The 23,432-nt window shown below is 35.2% G+C and overlaps 1 protein-coding gene across 2 annotated transcripts; it reads left to right on the top strand.

Annotated features, from left to right (window-relative positions):
- Window positions 1-11,940: 11,940 nt before the first annotated feature.
- On the top strand, window positions 11,941-23,233 carry LOC18436731 (TRAM, LAG1 and CLN8 (TLC) lipid-sensing domain containing protein). Of its 2 annotated transcripts, none has more exons than XM_020668763.2 (3): window positions 11,941-12,357; window positions 22,209-22,486; window positions 22,646-23,233. In XM_020668763.2, exons 1-3 carry the CDS (start codon window positions 12,123-12,125, stop codon window positions 22,961-22,963), a joined length of 831 nt encoding a protein of 276 aa, XP_020524422.1. In that variant the 5' UTR covers window positions 11,941-12,122; the 3' UTR covers window positions 22,964-23,233. The 2 variants fall into 2 exon arrangements, with proteins under 2 accessions (XP_020524422.1, XP_006847016.1); XM_006846953.4 differs by having other exon boundaries at window positions 11,973-12,357; window positions 22,658-23,233.
- Window positions 23,234-23,432: the final 199 nt, after the last annotated feature.

Raw genomic sequence — 23,432 nt, 5'->3', positions numbered from 1 at the left:
TTTATCTTCTACAACATCATAATTGTGGGGAATGGTGAAAAAACTCTTTTATGATATGATAAATGGCTGGGGGATTTCCCTTTGCGCTACCTATTCCTAAAGGTTTTTTCAAAGGTTTGTAATCCCCATAGCGCAGTCAAAGAGATGAAGGGGGAGAATGGTCCTAATGTGTGTGGTATGTCTCTTGTAGATACAGAAGGATGAATGGCATGTTTATTGAAGAATTTCATAATATCATGCTCATGTTAAATCAGTTTCACTATTCTCCTTCAATGGAAGATTACAATATTTGGGATTTGACCACCTCGGGTGATTTTTCTATGAACTCTGTTTAAAATTTATTTTACCATGATCGCAGCAGAATGTTGGATGAAGAGTTGGTTGAGATCTGAAAATTACAAGTCACTTCAAAGGTGCAAATGTTCTTATGGATTGCATCCCAAAGTACGTTGGCCATTATTGATAATCTCCATAAAATAGGCTTTTTATTAACTAATATCTGTATTCTATGTAAATCTAAGAATGAAACTGTTGAGCTTCTTTTTTCTCCAACGTCCATATATTTCGGAGTTATGGAGTTGGGGAAGACAGATACTTAACCTTCATATTATGGTATCAGCATCTAGGAGAATGGTGTTGTAACAGTGGGTTTCATTAGGAATCTAAAAAAAGGAACGTGTCATTTGGAGATCATTATGGGTCAACATTATGTAGAATCCTTGGATGGAGCAAAATAGGAAAAAGTTTTAAGATAAGGCCATTGATTTGTCATGGTTGTAATATTATGGGAATGATAGTAAATTGGATTTCAGTGAATAAGGATTGCAAGTTCTATCCTCTGATCTCCCTTTTTTTGTAAAAATCTTCTTTTTCTGTCTCTATAGAACCTGATAGAAACATTTTCAAGCCCCAAAACCCTTAGTCTTTATCTCTCTAACTAAAAACTCATGTCACTGTAGAAAACCCTAGGTCTTCTCATTTCCTCTTTCTCTGCGAAAATCCTAGGGTTTCATTCGATCTCTACCCCAATTCTGCAACATCTCTTCCCATTTCATTTATATATATATATATATATATATATATATATATATATATATATATATATATATGGATTTTTCTAAACCTCACAACCCTTCAAATTACAAAGGTTCAAGATAGAGAGAGTTGTGAATGATGGATTTATTAATTATGTAGTCTATTTTTTAAAAAAAAGTTACTTTTGTAGGGTAATTTTGTAAATATTACTACAAGACAAATGGTACTTTTGTCATCTCCATAAGGGATAAAATTGAAATTTTAACTAAAAGACAATGACACTTTACAAATAAAGTTTCAGGACACTAATTTCCAAAATACCATTATACTTTTATGAAAATTTCAAATTTTCCCTTGCTTAATAGTAAAATTACCTATTTAAATAATTTTTTAATAAAAAATAATGATTGATTTGATAAATACACCCAGCACAACCACTTCTAACTTGAACCTTTGTATTTTTGAGTGGATGTTAACTCTAGACAAACCCATATATATATATATATATATATATATATATATATATATATATATATCCAATTCTATAACATCTCTTCCTATTTCATTTTTTTTTATAGGTCTTCTCATTTCCTCTTTCTCTTCAAAAACCTTAGGGTTTCACTTTATCTTAACCCAGTACTGGTATATTGAATACTGTTTTTTTGTGTTTTGATTTTATTTGTGCGTTTTTTTTTTTCTTGGTTTGTTTTAGTTTTATATTTTTTTTTCGTTCAGGCATTTTTTGTCTCAATCTATCTCTTCCCCAATGCTTCAACTTCTCAGTATATTTTTTGTTGTCTTTTTTATTTGTTTTTTTTTGTCTCAGATTTATAGAATATAGATTAGAATGTATATTACTTTTCACTGTTGTTTGAATTTGACCTCAATTTAGGTTGATGCATCTACAATCAGTATCTCGTGCAATTTTGTCTTTGCTAAGATAATAGCATTTTGATAGATGGTCTTGTTATTATTAAAGGTGAGGAGATTAATGTTTCTTGTATGGCTCAAAGGGAACTACTCAATTTGCTAAGAAACTTGGCAGAATATTTAAGAAACCAGTGAACTACTTCTGAAATTTTCTGTATTATCTATCGATAAGTCCCTGTCCCTAGGTAGGAAAATAAGATGGTAAACAGCTAGATCAGTATGGTGTAATTCACCCAAAAATGGTTAGTATGGTGTAAATAGAAACTTGCTGAGAATTATATTTACGCAATTTTGTTTGTCTACTCTCAAACAACATAGCTATAAATTTTGTATCCATTTTAGAGTCTCACTTTAAAATTTTCTCTTGAATGGGAATTTTTGGCTCCTCGTGTGCGCTTTTGTATAGGGCTCCCTATTGTTAAGGGTAGCCTTTTTACTAATTTTTCGGATTACTTGTAACTCTTACAATTAATACAATATACTTAACATTGTCAAAAAAAAAAAAAAAAAAGAGTTCTCCAAACCCTCAATTGGCTTACAAAATGTTCAAGTATGAATAAAAAAACTTCCATTAAAAGGCTAAACTTAAGCATATTAACTTCAAATAACATTTGGTTGCATCTCTCATACAATTTGAGTGAATCATTGATGAGGAACTATAGTTGTCAATTAAATATAGAAGCATACAATATGTAGAAACAAACATGTATATTTCTACATTTACACGTGTTAGGACTATATTAGGAGAATTGTAGGGCAGATAAAATAGAGTAGAACAACCTATCCTATTTAACAACCCATCAATTTTATATATTAAATAGCCTATTTTGTCTTATGACCCACAAATTACATTCATAGAAGTACATTTATATAGAGCAGAATAGCCTACTTGTGCACATTATATTATATACCTAGAGGTATATAATATGATGCCCACCACTTACATACATTGGACATCTTGACACATTCACATCCTTGAGTTTATGCTTATGGGGATTACGACATTCATATCCACTGAAGCCAATACACCAAATAATAAACAGACATAATTATATGTTGAAGATTATCTCCGGATCACATTCATCACCAATGCTAGAGTTAAACCACCAATCTTTTGCTACCATACAATACGTGGTCTCTTAGGACCCTATCGGAGAGTCAATTACCATTTTATTGAATTCATAAGGGGCCCCCAATATCCTCGAAATGAGAAGGTGTTATTCAACAAACGACATTCAACTATAAAAAATGTGGTGGAAAGGATATTCGGGTTATGGAAAGCGAGGTTTCCAATTTTGAAGAACCAAATACAGTACCCATTTATCACACAAGTCAACATTGTTATCGCGACGTCGATTTTGCATTACTACATCATGTGGTCACGAGGATCTAATACTAGACGAGAAATGAGATTCCGATAGAGGGTTGAAAGAATGCACGCAGAGGGGACGGAAGATGGGTATATACAAGCAACTCAAAGGCAAAACGTTCATGATGACGGCGTTGGACTTTAAGATACAATTGCATCTCAACTATGGCAAGCATATGCCAATCGCTATGTTTCTTTGTTTTTATAGCATATGTGAATTGCTAGGTTTGTCGAAATGCAGTTATTTGACCATGTATGTTCTATAGTCTTAGAATTCAGTTATTTGACCATGTATGTTCTATAGTCTTAGAATTCAGTTATTTGACCATGTATGTTCTTTTTTTATATGAACTGTATGTTTTGGCAGCTTTCCCACTTCCAACCATCTCTATTCAAGTTATGTGCATGTTGCCACTAAGTATATGTGGTTTTTTAATGGGTTTATGCTTCTTTCAAATGCTTTAATGTTTTAATATCAATAGCAATATCATGCAATTCAAGTATATGCAGTTTTATATTTGGTTTGCCATTATTGTCCTTCATCTATCTAGAAAATGAGCCGCAAAAATTACTACGTCATCTTTAAGGGCAATCAGCCAGGGGTATATGACTCTTGGGCCGAGTGAAAACATTAAATATTTCAGAAACTTGGAGTTCAAGGGATACGGAACAAGGGAGGAAGCGAAAGCAACTTATAATCTTCACAATATGCCATAAAGATTATTACCCAACAACATTTCCATGGCTATGAGAGGGATCAATTTGGGCCAAGCACCAATGCAATAGTTAATCACGATAATTATTGCATGTGCAAAATCTTTGCTTTTATTATAGTGGTAATTGTTGTTTTTTTTTTTTTTTTTTAAGATTTAAGATGAGAACATATTAGACAACTTTGGAACCATTCCAATTATGCTATCTCAGTATTATAGGTTAGTGTTGAATAATATGTTTTTTTAAATGTTGGGATACAGATACATAAGTGGTGAATGCATTTCACTAAGTTGTGTTTAATCTATTATAGCTTATTGTTGAATGGTTGGTTTCTTACTGGTGGTATATAAGGTACATGAGTGGTGAATGTATTTCACTAAGTTGTGTTCATTCTATTGCATTTTCAAATTTGTATGTTTAAGCTATTACAGGTTATTATTAAATGGGCTGGTTTCTTACTGGTTGTATATGGATGCATGACTAGTGAATGTATATCATAAAGCTATGCTCACCCTATTGCATTTTCAATTTTGTATGTTTAAGTTATTACAATATATTGTTGAATGGGTTGGTTTTATATATGGTTGTATATAGATGCATGAATTGTGAATGTGTGGTTGTATGTTTTGCTCAAGCTATTACAAATTATTGTTGTTTGGTAAGGTGATTTTGTCAATCATTGAAAGTATCTCAACTATGATCAGGGTATATCATAGATGTTTCTTATTGGTTGTATAAGGTTCTTCTTATTGAGGAGTGTATTGTTGGTTGACATGCATCAGCTTAACACTAGTTGACCTACTATAGAAATGATCGAGGGTTTTATTATAACTACCAAAGATTACCATAACAATATGAGCCAGTGGAACCCTATAGAGGAAGCCCAATTCATCAATCTCTTTTTCAAAGAGGTCAAGAAAGGGGGGAGCTCAAGAAAGGTGCATGGAACCGGATGATAGAATACATGATAAGCAATTATGAGAACTTTTATGACTTGGTATGGATGAAGGGTAAGTTCAAGCGGTTTGTTTCCAATTACATGGAAGTAAAACAACTTATGTGACAACCAGGTTTTGGCTGGGATGAGGCTAGTCGAATGGTGACTGCCAAACCAGCCATATGGGCTCAGTGTACAACGATGAGTTGAAACACATTGTTGTCTATTTCTTTGTGGATTTAAAAGTTTCAATGCGATGTTCACACAAATTCAATACATACATGTATTCTATTTACAGTAGTTTAGTTTTACAAAAAAGTATAAAGGCAAGTATTTGCCTGTATACTTCAACGAATTGGAGAAGATATTTGGCACTAAACCAGTGGATGGTTCAGATTAAAGCCATGTTGAAGGGGAAAGAAATAGGTGTTGATGGCTTCGTAAAAGCTTCTCGGCATTTCAAGACTATCTTCCTAGGCATCCAATATTTGATTTCATTATAGTTCTAATTATTGTCTCCTTTTTTTTTTTAATGTTGGGAATAATACGAGAGAAGCACCAATGCATAAGTGGGAATGTATGTCACTAAGTTGTGTTAAACCTATAACAATAACGGGCTGGTTTCTTATTTGTTGCATATGGATGCATGAATTGTGAATGTGTGTTTGCATGTTTTGCTCAAGCTATTACAGGTTATTGTTGAATGAGATTTTTTTTTGAGATTGGAATATGGATGCATGAGTGGTGAATCTATATCACTAAGTTGTGTTCAAGCTGTTATATGTTATTATTGAATGGATTGGTTTTGTATATGGTTGTATATAGATGCATAAATTGTGAATGTGTGGTTGTATGTTTGACTCAAGCTATTACAAGTTATTATTGAATAAGATTTTTTTTAGAAGTTGGAATGTGAATGCATGACTGGTGAATGTAGGTCACTAAGCTGTGTGCAAGTTATTGGATGGCTTATTGTTTTGACGTAGCCAAGTAATTTCGTGGTGGTTAGCTCTTTTACTGTTATTTGGTGGTTAGTTCATATACTACTATTTAATAAATTATTAGGCTTATGTGAAAAATTGTCAAATTATTTGGCAAACAATAACAAAATCCAATAGAATACGGGCAAACAATAGCAAAATCCAATAGAATATAGGAAAACATATCCATAAGTGCCATGACATGCGAAAGAAATGAGTGTGTGTGTGTGTGTGTATGTGTGTGTGTGTGTGTGTGTGTGAGAGAGAGAGAGAGAGAGAGTTTCTCTGTGCTCTCTCTGCAAGTAAGTCGTGTGGTTAACCTCTGCGAGCAAATTTGCTATATATATATATATATCTCTCTCTCTCGGAGCAACAAACTTGGAGCAACCTTGAGCAAAACTGCTGCATTTTTCTCTCTTGGCGCAACCTCTCTCACCCTATTCGAAGTCAGCATCTGTCTCTTTTACCGCGTCCAAGTAAGAGCAATTTCTCTCTCTCTCTCTCTCTCTCTCTCTCTCTCTCTCTCTCTCTCTCTCTCTCTCTCTCTCTCTCTTTGTTAAAAACTTTGGGTTTTACCTATTTTTCTACCTCTTTGAGCCTCACTTCTCTGTGCTCTATCTATAAGCAAGCCGTGTGGATAACCTCTGCGAGCAAATTTGCTACCTCTCTCTCTCTCGAAGTAACAAACTTGGAGCAACCTTGAGCAAAAGTGTTGTATTTCTCTCTCTTTGAGCAACCTCTCTCACCCTATTAGAAGTCAGCATCTGTCTCTCTTACTGTGTTCAAGTAAGAGCAATCTCTCTCTCTCTCTCTCTCTCTCTCTCTCTCTCTCTATGTGTGTTAAAAAATTAGGATTTTACCTATTTTTTTATGACATAAATCTGCCCTAAAAATGTTAGCCCTTTCATTTTTTCTAATGCCAAATAAAAATAGGGTTTGGCAGCTAAAAGATTCATGCAACAGTAATCATTTTACTGGCCAAAGGGGTTGATTTGAGCAGGTAAGATTAGGTTGATTTGATTTGTTCTTTGTTACTCTAGTTTCCATAAAATCACCAAAGTTATAGGTTGATTTGGCTCGTTCTTGTTATTTTAGTTTACATAAAATCAATAATTATGAAAGGTTTCAGAAATATTGATCATGGAGTTATCACACAGTAGTTACCAATATTTATTTCATAAGGTCAATCGTTTTTTGTTTTGGGTTTGGGCTATATAATAATTGTTTTTTGTGTGTGGGTATCTCTATGCGGAATTTCGTTTCAGATTTTTGTATGATTCATCATTAGGAATCTCTTTCTTGAGTTTTTCGAGCTCTTTTTCTGAATCATGATATGGGTTCTCTCTCTCTCTCTCTCTCTCTCTCTCTCTCTCTCTACAAATTAGGAAATTTCTTTAGAGTTTAGGTTATATCTGATATGAACAACAGTGAATTATTTTGGCACTCTCTTATATGAATTTTGGTGCATTATTTTTATAATCAAGGTGAGCTACATACTGCTAAAATTTTCAGAGTATGATACATGATGCAGCTAAAATTAAACAAACTATGATACACGTTGCTTATATTGATTTCTCTCTCTCGCTCTCTCTCTCTCTCTCTCTCTCTCTCTAGAATGGTGATGATGTTATTATTAAAAAATCTTTTTGGAATGGTGTGATGATGACTTGAATTTCACATTTCATTAGAATTTTGTGACAAAAAAGAAAGAAATGATAGTTTATAGGCACGTGCTAGTAAAATGTTGGTAATGTATTTCCTATATTTCTTCCAGACATAGCCAAACAATAGCAATGTATTTCTCAGGTTGCATCTAAACAATCCATTTGCAGGTAATGTATTCCACAGTGATGTATTATGCCAGGTAATGTATTACACAGTGATGTATTACGTCTAGTATATTATGTCAGATAATGTATTACACAGTGATGTATTACGTCTAGTGGTTTAAAAATCGGCGAGTGGCAATAGACTCGCCCGAGTCGGCACAGGAATCAGTAACCACGTACCGATTACTTCGCAAAACTGGGAACTATCCGGTTCTAAACCGGGAACCGCCCGGTTCTAGATCAGAACCGGTTGTTCTGAACTATAAACCGCCTATAGACGTCACAAATCGGGGAGAACCGGTTACATGACATAGCTAACCGGTCACATGACATCACTTTTTATCGGTTCTCTCCGGTTCTCAATCACACATGGCAAGCCTCAAAACATCAATTTTTACCGGTTCTCAATCACACAAAGCAAGCCTCAAAACTTAATTACACGTGGCAGGCCTTCAACACCACAGCATCGCAGCCCCGTGTTTTCACGTGTGCATGTAACAAAGCATAACGAAATTATTTATATCACACACTGTCATACTCATTCTTGGATGTGGGATAATTCCCACAAGGTGTATTAAATTAAAATAGACATTGAATAATTATTATTAATATGTAAAGCTATTACACTTGCCACAGTGTGGCTTTATGGTTATTGCTTCTTTTTTGTTGAAGGACGCCTCAGGTTCGAACCCTAGCTCGAGCGCGCTACATTATTTTATTTTTGTTACATTATTTTATTTTTGTTGTAAGAAAAATAAAAAATAAGCAAAAAATAATGTTGTTAAAAAAAAATTTATTCCATTTGAAATTCTATCTTTCTATTATCAATCTTTCTTACTAAATTTATTCTAGAATCTAAAAAATTAAAATTTTAAAAAATTGAAGTGTTATTTCGAAAATATTGTTGTTAAAAAAAAAAAATTCCATTTGAAATTCTATCTTTCTATTAACAATCTTTTGTACTAAATTTATTCTAGAATCGAAAAAATTAAAATTTTGAAAATTGAAGTGCTATTTCGAAAATTTGTACACATTCAAATAATTTTTGTATTGATAACCAAAATTTTATTTTATTTATTAACTTTTGTATTATAAATCATGTAATGTACTATTTTTCTTACAACTGTCAATAATACATTTTAAATTAGATGATATTATAAAATATTTTAGATTTGTTATTGTTTGTATAATAAAATAATCATAAAATGTTAACCAACAATTTTAATTTCAGTATATTATTATAGTTAGTTAGGTGGTAACATTTATGGATTATAATTAGGTTATAATAATTTGGGTTTTTTAGCGAATTAGGGTTTTCTGTCAATTCGAGATTTTAATGACCATTTTTTCATCGATTTAGTCTACTATTTATTTTAGTCTATGTATGATTGATATATTTTATCACTGATAATTCTATGATTTTTCTTTTGTGTGATGTAAATTTAATGATTAACATAAGTTTATACAAGAAAAGAACATCTCAATATTCACAAATTGATGAAAAAATGAAAGTTAACAATGTAGTACCATCGTTTCTTATTGGATTTCTAAAAGACAATATTTATAATGAATTTTAATAATTTTTTTGAATTTTTTTAAAGCTTAATCGAACCAAGTCAGATGATTTCCGATCCGGATCGTCGATAAACCGATCTGGATGGGTTTTTGGAGTGCCCGATCTGGGGCACCGATCCGTTGTTTAAACCACTGATTACGTCAATAATATATTTTACATACAATATATTTCCAGATATCCAAACGACCCCTTAAGGTCTGAGTTAACTATATGCATAACACTAAAACAATCATTTATAGATAAGTTAAAACTTTATAAGTTGAAGGTCGAAAGCAAGGGTAATTTCGTAAAAACAAAAAAATGACTTTAAATAAAAAAGCCTCACTAGATTTTATTTGCAATATATAGGATATAAGACTTATTGGCCGTTTATTTTTTACTTTGGCTCCCCTTCTTTATGTAGGAGCATAAATCAACTATTTTGTCCCCCTTTTAAAAACAAAATATTAAGGCTTCATTTTTTCTCATCTTTTTTTCTTTTTTTTTTCAGGGCTTCTTCCTTCCCATTGTCTATCTGTCTAGAAACCTAATTTTTAAGCTCTTCTCTTTCTCACATTCTCCATAAAAACTTAACTCTTATTCATTCTTCTCACATTCTCTCTTTAAAAACCCAACATGTTCTTCTCCACCATCTTATTCTCTTTGTAGAAATCCAACCTAGTTCTTACCTCATGTAGTCTCCCTAGAATTCTCAGACTCGGTCGGTTCAACTCAAAACAATGTGGTTAGATCAGAATTGGGCATTGGGCGATTCCGGTTTTGATTGGTTTTTGTTATCGAGCAAGTTATAATAAAAAATAAGGAAAATTATAAAAAAAACTCCAAAACTACACTTTATATACAACTTACTTCCAACCTAACTTTTTCTCTCATTTTTTTTCCTCAAAATATACTTTTTATGTAAAAACTCCCTAATCACATAAAAAATAAAAAAATGCCTAAACTACCCTCCCTCAGTTTTACCTTACGCACGCCACTCTCCTCTATCCCACAGAAATAGGGGCTCCAGCACCTACTGCAGCAATTGAAAAAGGCGGTCTGACAGTTGCGGTCGTGCAGTTGCAAATGGTGGTCCGACAGTTGCGGTCTTGCAGTTGCAAATGGCGGTCCGACAGTTGCGGTCTTGCAGTTGCAAATGGCGGTCCGACAGTTGTGGTCTTGCAGTTGCAAATGGCGGTCCGACACTTGTGCGCTCTGCCAATATGATGGTGCGCTCCGGTAATGTGCTACTGGGTCCAAAAGTTAATATCAAATCTGTCCAAAATGATTTTTGTGTATGAGGAGGGCATTTCTGTTTAAAAAATAAATTTTTTCCCTTGAAGATGTATTTGTATAGAAAGTTTATTTTAGAGAAAAAAATGAGAGAAAAAGTTAGGTTGGGGTAAGTTTGTGGTCTTGAGGGTTTTTTTGTAATTTTCTCTAATAAATACAAACAAAAATTTATATTTTAATGTTTTTTATCATTTTGGCAAAGATTGGAAAGTGTTGTGAATAATTATTTTTTATATTTTCTTATTTTAAAAAAAAAAAACAAAAATACCTTTGGATATAAATAAATTTTTTAAAATTTATTTTTTTCCACTAATTTTCTAACTTCATTTATGTGTTTTGTTTTGTAGAAAGATGGGAAGGAGAACGGTGGTGTGTTTTTTATAGCAACTCTCGTCTGATTTTTGAGATAATTTTCAATGCGAGGAAGGAGCTACTCAATGTGTTGTTGGGTTTGTCTCTCTACCAAAAGGCCAATGGGTAGTTGGATTTAGCGTTTCGGATCTCCCTTTGTCAACACCTACTCTTTCCTTGCTTACCACGGCATCAGGTATGACCGACACGGTTTCTATCCGTCCTTATAGACATGAGTCACCTCGTTAAAAATATATTTTTGAGATGGTCTTTTGGATTTAAATTTTTAAGGACATGTAATTTTTAACATAGACATAAAAAATATTAATAAATTAATAAATTTTAAAAATTAAAAATAACAATTCTATTAAAAATATTTGATAAGTTATTTTCAATTGTTTTTAGATAGACTACATATTTTCATCTATCTTTAAAATTGATGTTTTATACTTTGGGACTGTATAATATAGAAATACGGTCCAGTATGCATGAAACAATTTTCTATAACCTGTGGCCGCGTTTTGGGTGTGCGTGTTCGGGTGGTCCAGCGCAATTTCTTTTTTCCGTAGGACAAGTTGCGAAAATATTTCCCCAAGAAACGGTTTCTTTGCGGCCATCCCGCATATTGTAGCAATGCAGGTTTGGCAATAAATATATTTTTTAAATATAATTTGACAGAGAATATATAATCGAGACTATGAATGAAAAAAATAAAAATAAATATAATAAAAATAATATTATATTAAAAAAACATTTGGACCTAGTTGTTTTTTTTAGGAGGACAGCCCATTTGCATTCATCCAAGACGGATACTTTCTGGAACCGCATATTGTAGAATTCCAGCCACAGCCCGCATGAAACACTTTTCCAAATTTAAATGCACAACGATACTGGGAATGCTGGCATGATCATGGCTAGACACGTGTCATGTAGGTCCTCCCACGCCTTGGGTATGGCGCGAAGCTATCCTAAAGCAGACGACTTTGCTCCCAGCTCGCAAAAGCATGCCCTTCATTCTCCCCAAGAGAGAGAAAGTCCTCTCTCTAGGCACAGTCAAGAGAGAGAAAGAGAAGGGAGAGAGAGAGATGGGTTCTGCTGCATGAGTGAGAATTGAGAGATTTGTAGAGAGATGGGGAAGGAGAACCAGAACTGTGGTGTGTTCTTTGTGGCAACTCTTTTCTTGTGGGCGGTGTCTCTGGTTTTTGAGATTGTTTTCAATGGAAGGAAGGAGCTGCTCAATGTGTTGTTGGGTTTCTCTCTCTACCAAATGGCCAACTGGGTAGTTGGTTTCAGTGTTTCCAAGGAACCCCTCTTTGTCAACACTTCAGTTTCCTTGCTTCACTCTTCTGTTACCTCTGCATCAGGTATGCCCTCATCACTTTTCCATTCCTTTTTTGAATTCTACCTAGTTTTCTCTCATTTAAAACTTCTTACAATTGTACATTAATCTCTCCACAAAACTTCAAAATCATAAGCAATGAAATGATGACTGCACAAAATTCTCATCTGACAAAGGCCATGGAGAGCAGATTCTCATCTCTCGCTGTGTATGCTATGTATTTCCAGTACATAATTGGTCATTGAAAATAGAGGACTTTGATAGTCCTGATTTGGCTATGGAGTCTGCTATTCCTGTATTACTTGAGAAAGGAGAAATTTTTTCGTATAGTTTTATTAGTCACAGAGGGCGTTTAGCCGTTCTGCTGGTCCAGGCGATAACAGAGACAGAATGGCCTTCAGTTATGACTCTACTCCATTCTGGAGCTAAGTTTCTGAGACCAATAAAAGCCCAAGCCTCTGCTTATATGAGTTGCAGCGGCACAGAGTAAGTAGTGCTCTACCTTGATCGTCTCTCGCTATTCCTCCAAGACTGCCATTTCACATATTTTTCCTTTTGAGCTCTCCTCAAAATTTAACTGACCCAGAAGGGGGCAGCAGCTGCCTACTAGACTTCCCATCTCCCTTCCCTTTCACAATTTCCAGCCATTTAATCTTAAAACTGTTCATTGTGTATCACCAAAATTCTACTTCCTTCTTCACCCATGCTGCCATCATGGCTTTAATTTGTTCTGTTGTTCTTTACTCTTCTGTCTTGTGATCATTGAAACACCTACCGCTGCACTTTAGGAATGGTAGAGTAAACCACTGCAGTGTTATGCTTAAACTGAGACTGAACTTACCTAATACAAGCCCAAACAAATCTAGTACAGAGGCCCATATGGAGCTTGTTGCCAAGCAATGTAAGAATAGATAGTTCACCAATTTAGGTCCCTGTTTGTGCATCGCCAAAACATTAGGAATAACCATAACTCCTCTGTTATTCAATATGATCACCTGGAAAACCAGCCATGAGAGGCACTATGTTTTGGATGGGAACATACCGCACTTGCTCACCACAAGGTTTGGTTCAGGACTTCATGTATGCATCTGATGCATCAATTTCACAGAAAACTCCCCCTCGATGTCTGTCACCACCCTAAGAATAGACTCCTTCTTTCTAGTGTTAAATAAGAACGTATTTCTTTTAAATGCAAAAAACAAATTCATTATGGGAAGGTTTAGAACACCAGTTCTGTGACTTAACATTGCTTCCACTTAGTCCTTCAGTGGCCTCCTAAGGCATGGAGACCAGGGGGACCTGGTAAGTACCTCTTTCAACAACATCATGCATGTTCGCATTTGGGTATGAAACATAGTTAAGGGAACCTTGTGGGTAGGGTTACGATCCCGCTCCAGAACCGCGATCCTACGTTTCCTACAAGGGATCTTGTGGGGACCCTTTTTTCGATTTTGGGATCTCGCTCCCAAAAAAGGGACCATGTTCCATCCGTCAGTGGAATCCAATTCCATTTCGAAATAGAACCCAACTCCCATCAACCATGGTCCAAGGTTTTGGTATATGAAAATATTGGGTTCCATGTTTAGAGGTTCTACTTTCATAAACGAATAATCCCAGGTTAGAGATTGCCATTGTCTGAAGTTCCCAGTAATTAGGAATCACAAGTTCGATGATGTTAAAATCCAGTCCCGTTTCGCATAGCACAAAGTTCCATTATTTTAGATTCTTAATTTGAACTAGACATAGTTTAGAGTGACCCATTGTTTTATTAAGTTCGATTGTGTAAGCCATCCCTCTTAGTTATGAGAACATATACTTCATTTAAAATCTTATATTTATGATGTCCTATTGTTTAGAGTCGTAAATCTGATTACAGATGTGAGATGAGACTGTATGCTTTCATTCCAAGCTTTAAAAAGTTTCTTTTACATAAGTCAAAGAGAGAGAGAGAGAGAGAGAGAGAGAGAGAGAGTAGTTCATCTTGTCCTCTTACCCCTTTGGAGAGCCAGCCTTTGAGAAACAATGGAAGCAGAGGAGACTGCATTCAAAGAAGATGACTCTTGAGTGGTAGGATTCTGGGTTGCCGAGGGCTCAGAGGGAATGGTGCATGCAAACTTGTGTCATGGGTTGAAGATGTATTGGTCATCAGAAAGACCGACCTATAGAGCTACATAATTAATCCATTGTTATTCACGCAAAAATAAATAAATCCATTGTTAAGGACAGGGGGCACCTGATAAGGGATCCCCGGTAAATGGCACTTGCGGACCTCAGGGCCAATCAGCTGAGGACCTTGATTCCATATTAGAACAGGAGGAACCCCGTTATATGACATACATAAACCTCGATTCTTTAACCAAGAGAACTTGTACTAACTCTACTTAGAACCTCATTTTTTTGTATATTGCAGCTTAGATTCTTGCTAGTCAAAACATCAAACCCATTTACATCAGATCTTGCTCCCATAAATATAAGGATCTCGTTCCTTGTGTTGTTTATTGTATGGATGCCGATCCTAACACCAGGGAGCTTCCACTATAGGGCGGTTCGGTGAATCCTAAACCGATCCCACTCCCGCCTCTAACAACTATGATATGAAACAATCACAAAGAATCTTGGGTGCTCCTTGATAGATTGTTGTCGCTAGCGGTCCAACCAAATGGATCACCCCAAACAGACATCGGAGTGAAAAGACATGCATCCGGGAAACAGTCTGCATCAAAGAGGTTTATATAAGCAATGAAAGTTGGGGTGTGGTCTCATAGGTGGTTAAGAGGAGCAGGGGACAAATCATTGGCTTGATCTATGTACTGAAATGGGGGAGATGATTATGCAGGATTTGCAACTGTTTCATGATGTGGTGGGTCGTCTTGTTGTTCAACCCCCATTTTCCTCTGATGGACCTATAGAAATAATGCAAGCAGGTCACAAAAGAGAGAAACATACAAAAGAGAATAAAATACAAAGAGTTAGATGAAAAGTAGGTTGGAATAGGTACAAGAGTCGATGAACTGGGTAGAAGAGGAGCCAAACATTATGATATCAGTTTGAAAACATGTTGCGTAGAATAGTCCCAAAAAACATTAGAATAATTTCTTACCACATGAAAATTAGCAGTGCCAACCTCTCTGTGTTTCACTGAGAGCCTAAGGAGTTAATTCCGCATATATCTGGGGTGCCATTGCTTGTGCAATTTGTTGAGTGAGCTACGGAGAAGCGTAAGAGGTAGGTGAAAAATCTATCTTACCCTAATACTAGAGAATTGGCCTGAATAGTAGATCTAGAGTATTTGACATGTTGTTCTTAAGCTTGCATGCAGAGAGCAACTCGAGGGAAGAAATATGCACCAACAATTAAGGAAAAATTGAATTTTTTGCTCTACATTGCCTAAAACCAAAAGGCATGAAAATGGTGATGAAGATATAAAATCAAGGCGATGGCTGATGGGACCATGGAAAGGCATAGTGCTAAGAGGAATGTTTATGACCAGAAAGAGACATTTTCTCTACATGGTGACAGTGTGCACACATAGCTATACCTACTTTTTAGGCTAGATTTTCCATTCGATAGTAATGAAGAATGCGTTCCTCTTGTTGTTATTTATGAGTTATACATGAAGTTCCTGAATTTATTGATTCCAGTCTCAAATAGCTTTATAAATATGTGTATATGATCATATGGTCTGAAACAGGTTCTTGGAGTTCCATTTGTGACTACAAACTGCATTTATCCTGTCATAATTCTGTCAAACTTAATTGAATGGCTTACCCATGTGCTTGCACACATCCTGCAGATATAGCATCCTTGTCATGCCAGTGGTTTCAATGTCTCAATCCCTTTCGAGATGACTTGAATTACTGTTTCAGATGGAGCTTGGTTTTACTTGATTGGGATAAGAACTTAGGTTGTCTAGATGAGAATGTCTTATATGTTTATGATCTCATCACCAGAGATCATCTTATGGGAAGAGATAGGAGGTATCCTACTTACTGGAATTATTTCAAATAAGTAGAGAGAATTTGATATTATTTGTTAGTATCCTAAAACAATCTAGTCAATGTTGTAATGTTTGAAGTTTGGAATTATTTCTGTGATATATTTCAAGTATTTGATTTACAAAGTACATAATTTTAGAATTTGGAAATGTATGGTATTGTAATAGAAGATCGGTTAGTTTAGATTTCACAAGTACAGAGAGAGAGATTGGGTTTGGTTTGCATATGGAAATGCTTTCATGTGTGAGGACTCATACATAAGGTTTAAATTTGTGAAGTTCAAACATGGGTCACACATGATCTGCGCAATTGTTTAATTAGGCTTTGTTGAGTCCTGAAGGCAATGTTGTCAGTTTTTCTAATCACATGTTGCACCTAAGAAAGGATGACAACTTCCAAAGTGATCGTAGTAATAATTTGAAAGGACTTGTTGATCCTTAGTGGCTATCAATTAATAAGTAAACCGATATTTTCTTAAACTTGATCATTTTGATGGAATTAATTTTGAAATGTGGTATATACCAGAATTTGTTCATGTTCAAATATTTTAAATTGGTGTATTGATTATCCTCCACTTGTAGACCATCACCGATGTGTACAAAAAAGAAGAGGAAAACAATAGGCAAAGTGGGAGGATGCTGATATCAAACACTAGGCAACTGACTGTAAAGAACTTACGGGATTCATTGTAAGTATTTGTAATAGAGGATGCAGGAAGTAAGAAATTTTTATGCAATCATTTGTTGGTTTTAGAATGACCAGCTACAAGCTCATTCTTGAGCATATTCATGGATTACTTGTTAAAATTAAAAGTCAAGGTCATTAATAATTATTAAAATAACTATTATCAAAAAGAAAATAGTTCAATAAAATCATTATTATGTTAATTAATTAATTACTATTAGTATTGAATAACTTTTATATTTTGTTAGATTATCATTTTTTTTTTTCTTAGCTATTGGTAAAGTAATTATTGTTAATAATTTGACTCGCAATAATTTGTTGTTTTTTTTTTGGGTAGTTGAGTGGGGATAGGGCCCCTAATCATGATACGAATGGAACTCAAGACGTCATGTTATGGCGACTCACTACCCTAACCACCTAGCCTTGAGCCCATTCCTAATAAGTATTTCATAAATTTTCTCTAGAATCATTGTGTCAACGATCAAGATAAACAAAAAAGCAACTAACTAAAACTTTCTTGCTTCCAGCATCCTCAGTTTCGTATTCTTTTCTTAACAAACTTTTGTAAGTGCTTTACAGTAGGCTTGCTGGAGAAGATATCAGACTATATATAGGTGGTGCATCGATAATATTTTCAAGATACATGTATTCATCATATTCCACATTGCATTCTTGTTCACCTCCTCTTTGTTAGACTCCTTGGTAACAGCAAGATATGTGGTGGACCCTGTGTACACCAATTCCGAAGATTCCAACAGGAATAGAGCTTTGCATTGCTACTTTTTATAATTAGTTACATCAAAGCAATCAATTTTAATATAATCATGGTTGATCTCTCGATTGCTAGCCATTGAAAACCAGGTATTCCTATTGACTATTGGTAATAGATTGTGCAAAGAATGAAATCAGCCAATATGTCCAATAATTACTATATTCATTTGAAATTTTTAGGCATGGTTTTCACTTTCTTTACGGCAATGGTTGTCCCTTGGGTGCATTGGTTTTAAGAAAACCCCTAATACTTCGGTATACAACAAAGCCCCATTGGACAATTGTATTACAGAATTTGCACATTCAAAATGTAGCAAAAATACCAAAGTATTGGCTCTAATATATCCACTAATAAATTGAAATAAAAAAAATATTTTATAAGAATGGTATTTTCCTTGGAAATACTTTCCACTTCAAATGCTAATTTTCTGAGGAACTAGTAAAAAACAGAGGACAAAGGACAAACTAGAAAGGTTTTCTAAGACATAAGGGTTTAAGGGTAATATGGTAAGCAATGAGAGGTTTAGATAAAGCTGATAGTCAGTCTGTAGTGTATATGTAAGAGTGCTCACTTCAAATTCCATCATACTCTTTTTGTCATACTTGTAAGTTGAATATGCAATGCATGGAGTTTCACATGAATGGGTACAACATATATTTAAAAATACGGTTTGTCACCTCAACTGGAACTATATTGTGTAAATAGAATTTGAAGTCCTCTTTTACTCTCTTTAATGGGCGAGATAACCACCCACCAATGTTAAATTTGAGAGTTGCTTGTGCTGTCCGGATCCAAACTTTTCTCTCATGCTTTGTAGCACCACATGTGTCTGCAGTTCACATGTGTGACACATTGGTGAACTCATATTTGTGTGACTGATATGTTTGAGCCCTTGAACGAGTAAGCATTTCAACGTTTATATATTTATATATGTGCAATGAACCCAACAGCTCTTTTTCTGAACTTAAAGATATTCTAATGTTGCCCATTTCTATTAGAAAATACCCAAAATGTCCATATCTTCAAACTTCATACATCGAAAAATTAATGTTTGTAATGTATGAGTCAAATAAATCCAAATTGGAAATGAATCAAGCTGTATAAATTGACTAGAACTTCTTGAGTTGAACATTGAAATATGTAGATGGGTGGTTTAGTTCTTCAATACGCATTTTTCTTGTTGTCCGCAGTTTCTTCGTGGAAGCCTGTTCTTCTAGCTATCCCGACACGACCCAATAATGGGTTTATTCATCTTTAATGTGCTCCTAATAGCCTTTGATTTTATGTCTTATTGTGAGCTTCAATTTGTCTCATCAAGTTCACTAAGTCTTGGTTTACATTTCTTGGATCCCCATAGGTATCTTGGAAAAGGAGAAACAACTTTTAGGTTAACAGTTCCAAACTAGAATTCGAACACATGCTATCTGTTCGTAAGCAGTCTTATTGTTTGGCTTCAATTACTTTGTGATTTCCATTCATGTCCATTGGCTGAATTCACTAAACTAAGAGTAGTTCCATCCCAATTGCTTTTGTATGGTTGTTTCATGAGCAGACCAAGCATTCTGAATTGGTATTTATTATCTTTCATTTAAGAGGATTATGTTGTGGTTAATCACCCAACATAGGCTCGTGGTCATGGATGTCTGCATAAAGGCATGGAGGAGAAGGGGTAAAAGTAATGGACATCCAAGAACTAGGTGGTGGAATTTAAAAAAATAAGAAAATAGACTTATTTAGGGATAAATTAGTTGAAGAAGAAAACTGAAATTCTGAACATGATGTCAATGTAATGTGGAATGAAATGGCTGAATGTATCAAGAAAGTGGCAAAAGAAGTTTTAGGAGAATCTAGAGGGAAAAGAAACTTCAATAAAGAAACTTGGTGGTGGAATGATAAGGTTCAAAAGGTCATTAGCAAAAAACGATCATGTTATAAAACTTGGCAATGTAATAGAAACGATAAAAACTTAGAAGAATATAAAAATGCTAAGAAAATGCTAAACAAATAGTAAGTAAAGCTAAACTTAAGGCATATGATTATCTATACAATAAACTGGGAACAAGAGAAGGTGAAAAAGATATTTTCAAATTAGCAAAAATAAGAGAGAAAAAGTGTAGGGATCTAAACCATATTAAATACATTAAGAGTGAGGATCAAAGGGTGTCAACGAAAGGTTGAGAGTCTATTTTAAAAAATTATTAAATGATGAAATCAATGGGAATATATAGTGGTATAAGGGACTACTGGTATAAGTGACGACAGAGGTCATAGATACATTTGTAGGATTAGGATGTCGAAAGTGAAAGAAGCTTTGAAAAGGATGGAGAGAGGAAAGGCTTTAGGACCTGATGATATCCCGATAGAGGTTTGGAAGTGCATGGGGAAAGTTGGCATTGACTGGCTGACAAACTGTTCAACAAAGTGTTGAAAACAAAGAAAATGCTAGACGAATGGAAGAAAAGTATTGTGGTACCTTTACATGAACAACAGAGACATGCAGAATTGTGCAAACTATCGATGGGTCAAGCGTATGAGCCATACTGTAAAGCTCTGAGAGAGAGTCATTGAGCAACGATTGAGGCATGAAACAAGTGTATCTCAAAATCAATTTGGTTTTATGCCGGGAAGGTCAACAACTGAGGCTATTTTCCTACTTAGGCAACTAATTGAGAAGTTTAGGGCGAAGGGAAAAGACCTCCACATGGTCTTTATTGATCTAGAAAAAGTTTATGATAGAGTAACTTGTGATTTGATTTGATGGGTGTTGGAAAAGAAAAGCGTCTCTAGACACTACATTGACTTGGTGAGAGATGTGTACAATGGAGTGCTAACTAGTGTACGAACAATTAGTGGAGAGACGAGTGAGTTTTTAGTCACAATAGGTCTACATCAAGGTCAGCATTGAGCATGTACCTCTTTGTCTTAGTTATGGACAACTTAATTAGACACCTACAAGATGCGGTACCGTGGTGCATGTTGTTCGCAGATGAGACCCGAAGCGACGTCAACAAAAGCTAGAACTTCGAAGGGATGCTCTAGAATCTAAAGGTTTTAAAATTAGTCGGACTAAGACAGAGTATATAAAATGCAAGTTTAGTAATAATAAGAGTAGAGACGAGGAAGTAATCAAGATTGACGGCCAGGAAGTATAAAAAAGACTACACTTTCGATATCTTGGATCGATAATCCAAAAAAATTGTGAGATCAAAGAAGATGTCGCACACAGAATTAGAGCTTGGTGGGCGAAGTAGAGAGGTGCAACTAGAATTTTATGTGATCACCGTATACCAATGAGGCTGAAAGGCAAGTTCTATAGGACAGCGGTGAGACCAGCTTTGCTCTATGGTACGAAATGTTGGGCAGACAAAAAACAATATACCCATAGATTGAGTGTAGTAGAGATGAGCATGTTGAGATAGATGAGTGGCAAGACAAAAATTGATAGAATTCGAAATGAATCTATTCGAGAGAATTTAAGCATGGCACCAATAGGCGATAAAATGATAGAGAGTAGATTTATGTGGGTTGGTCATGTGTGGCGCAAACCAAGTACAACGCCTGTTAGGAGATGCGAGTTAGTTCAAGTGGAAGGATTGAAAAGGCCAAGAGGTAGGCTCAAAAGTGCGTGGTTGAAAGTAGTTCGAAAATATAATGAAGATTTATGGCTTCACTAAGGATATGGCCTTTAATAGAGCAAAATGGAGAACCAAGATTCATGTAGTCGACCCCAATTAATTGGGAAAAGACTAAAATGATGATGATGATGACGATGTTGTGGTTAGTCAGTCTTGTTTGGAGAGACTTGTATTTAACTTATGATCATTGTAGGTCTTAGGTATGCAAAACCTCCCTCACTTGTTTATGCAAGTTTGAGGCATCAGAGAGATGTGACTTGTTCATAAGATCTTTTCTAATATCGATGGTAGTTTGGTGTCTGTTCATGCCCATAATAGTGTGATTGTGTCGGAGTGTGGCTTCTCTTCAATAAGCCATTTCCTTTAAAACTTGCAGGTTTGTTCATGAAGGAACTTTTAACTGCCGGAACAGATCAAACTCTTTGTTGCAATCGATGTTTGCTAATGTTCTTCTCTCAATTGGTTGTCATATTTATGCAAACAACTATTTTAATTTGCCTAATCAAAATTCACATAACTTTCTTGAGTAAGCTCTAGATGGCAAAGCGAAATGTTTATTTTATCTTCTGTTCTGTCTTTTATTTGGTAGAATGTTTTCTGATCATGTTAGCAAAACCAAAATCAATACACTTTTGTATCTGTTTACTGATCAACAGAATCATAAAATAAACCAGAAAGAAAATCTCCTTATTCATTAAAACAAAATGCGTGGAATCAATGTATTTGCCATCACATTTGTTTATTCATTCTGATAACATAACAACTTGAATTTTTGTGCATGGAATGACAGTTATGGCTGTTCTGGTCATCCAGTGGATGAAGGTGGGTCTCAGTGCAATGTTTGAGCATGAGCAGTTGTTTGGTGGAACATGGATAGGGGCATATACCGCATTGTGCTTCTCATGTGGCTACTTCGCATATGATCAACTGGACATGCTTCTGCACCATTTATATAGTGGATGGTTCCCTTCCATTCTAGTTCACCATTTGATTCTTCTGGTTTGCTTCACACTTGCTCTTTACCGGAATGTCACCATCAACTACCTGGTCCTCACTCTGGTGTGCGAGGTACCCAATTTGAGTTATTCATCTTCAATGCCTCTCTGTTTTGAATTTAGTTGGAAAATGCCTCAAGTTTATATATTTGGGTGAAGAACAAAGCACCCTCTCTGTCTTCATAATCAAGAAGACTTCAACCTTCTTGGGTTTTGAACAAATTTAAAATAGAGTTTGTTGCAGCTGCATTCCATCTTTCTACATGTGAGAAAAGTGCGTAGGATGGCCGGATTGAGAGATGGGAGAAGCATCATCGTGAGGGCCGAATGGACACTCAATTGGCTCACCTTCTTCTTGGCTAGGCTTGGGTGCCATCTCATAATCACTTATAAGCTCATCAAAGATGCACCGAAGTTTGGAAAGGGTGTGGAGTTCCCATTGGCCTTGTTCGGCATGGCAGCTATGAATTTGCTCAACCTCTTTCTAGGCCTTGATCTTTTCCGAGCATACAGTAGAGAGGAGAAAATTCAGCAAAAGCACCGGGAGTGAAAAAAAAAAAAAGTAAGGAGGTGCTTCTCCCCTGTTGCGATAAAGAGGTGCTTCTCCCCTGTTCCTTTATAGCAGCTTGATGTTACCTGGCTCTCTATTTGTTAAGAGTCTTAGAGAGAATGAGAAAATGGGCAACCACAAAATTGTTGGTTTTTCCATAGTTGATCGAAATGATGTAAACTCTTTTTGTGAGAGCTTTTCATCAACGACTGTGAGTTGTAAAATTTTAGGGGTTCAATGATGAAAAAGCATTGGGATTGTATTTTTTCATACTGACTTTTCCCTTTGAGAGATCCTTTTTTTCTTTTTCTTTTTTTGGCTTTTTCCTTTTTCTGAGGAAATAATAATAATGTTTTCTAGGGAAGATAAATAGTTGGGTTGGGGTTAACTGAAAGAAATGAAAAATAAAAAAAAGGGCGACCCGGGGGGGGGGGGGGGTGGAAGCGAGGAGGTTAAATGAGAGAAATGA

This window comes from Amborella trichopoda, chromosome 11 (assembly GCF_054954075.1).
Source record: "Amborella trichopoda isolate Santa Cruz 75 chromosome 11, AtrichopodaSantaCruz75HAP2 v2.0, whole genome shotgun sequence".
Classification (NCBI taxonomy): Eukaryota; Viridiplantae; Streptophyta; class Magnoliopsida; order Amborellales; family Amborellaceae; genus Amborella; species Amborella trichopoda.
This window is presented reverse-complemented; position numbering and strand designations above follow the sequence as displayed.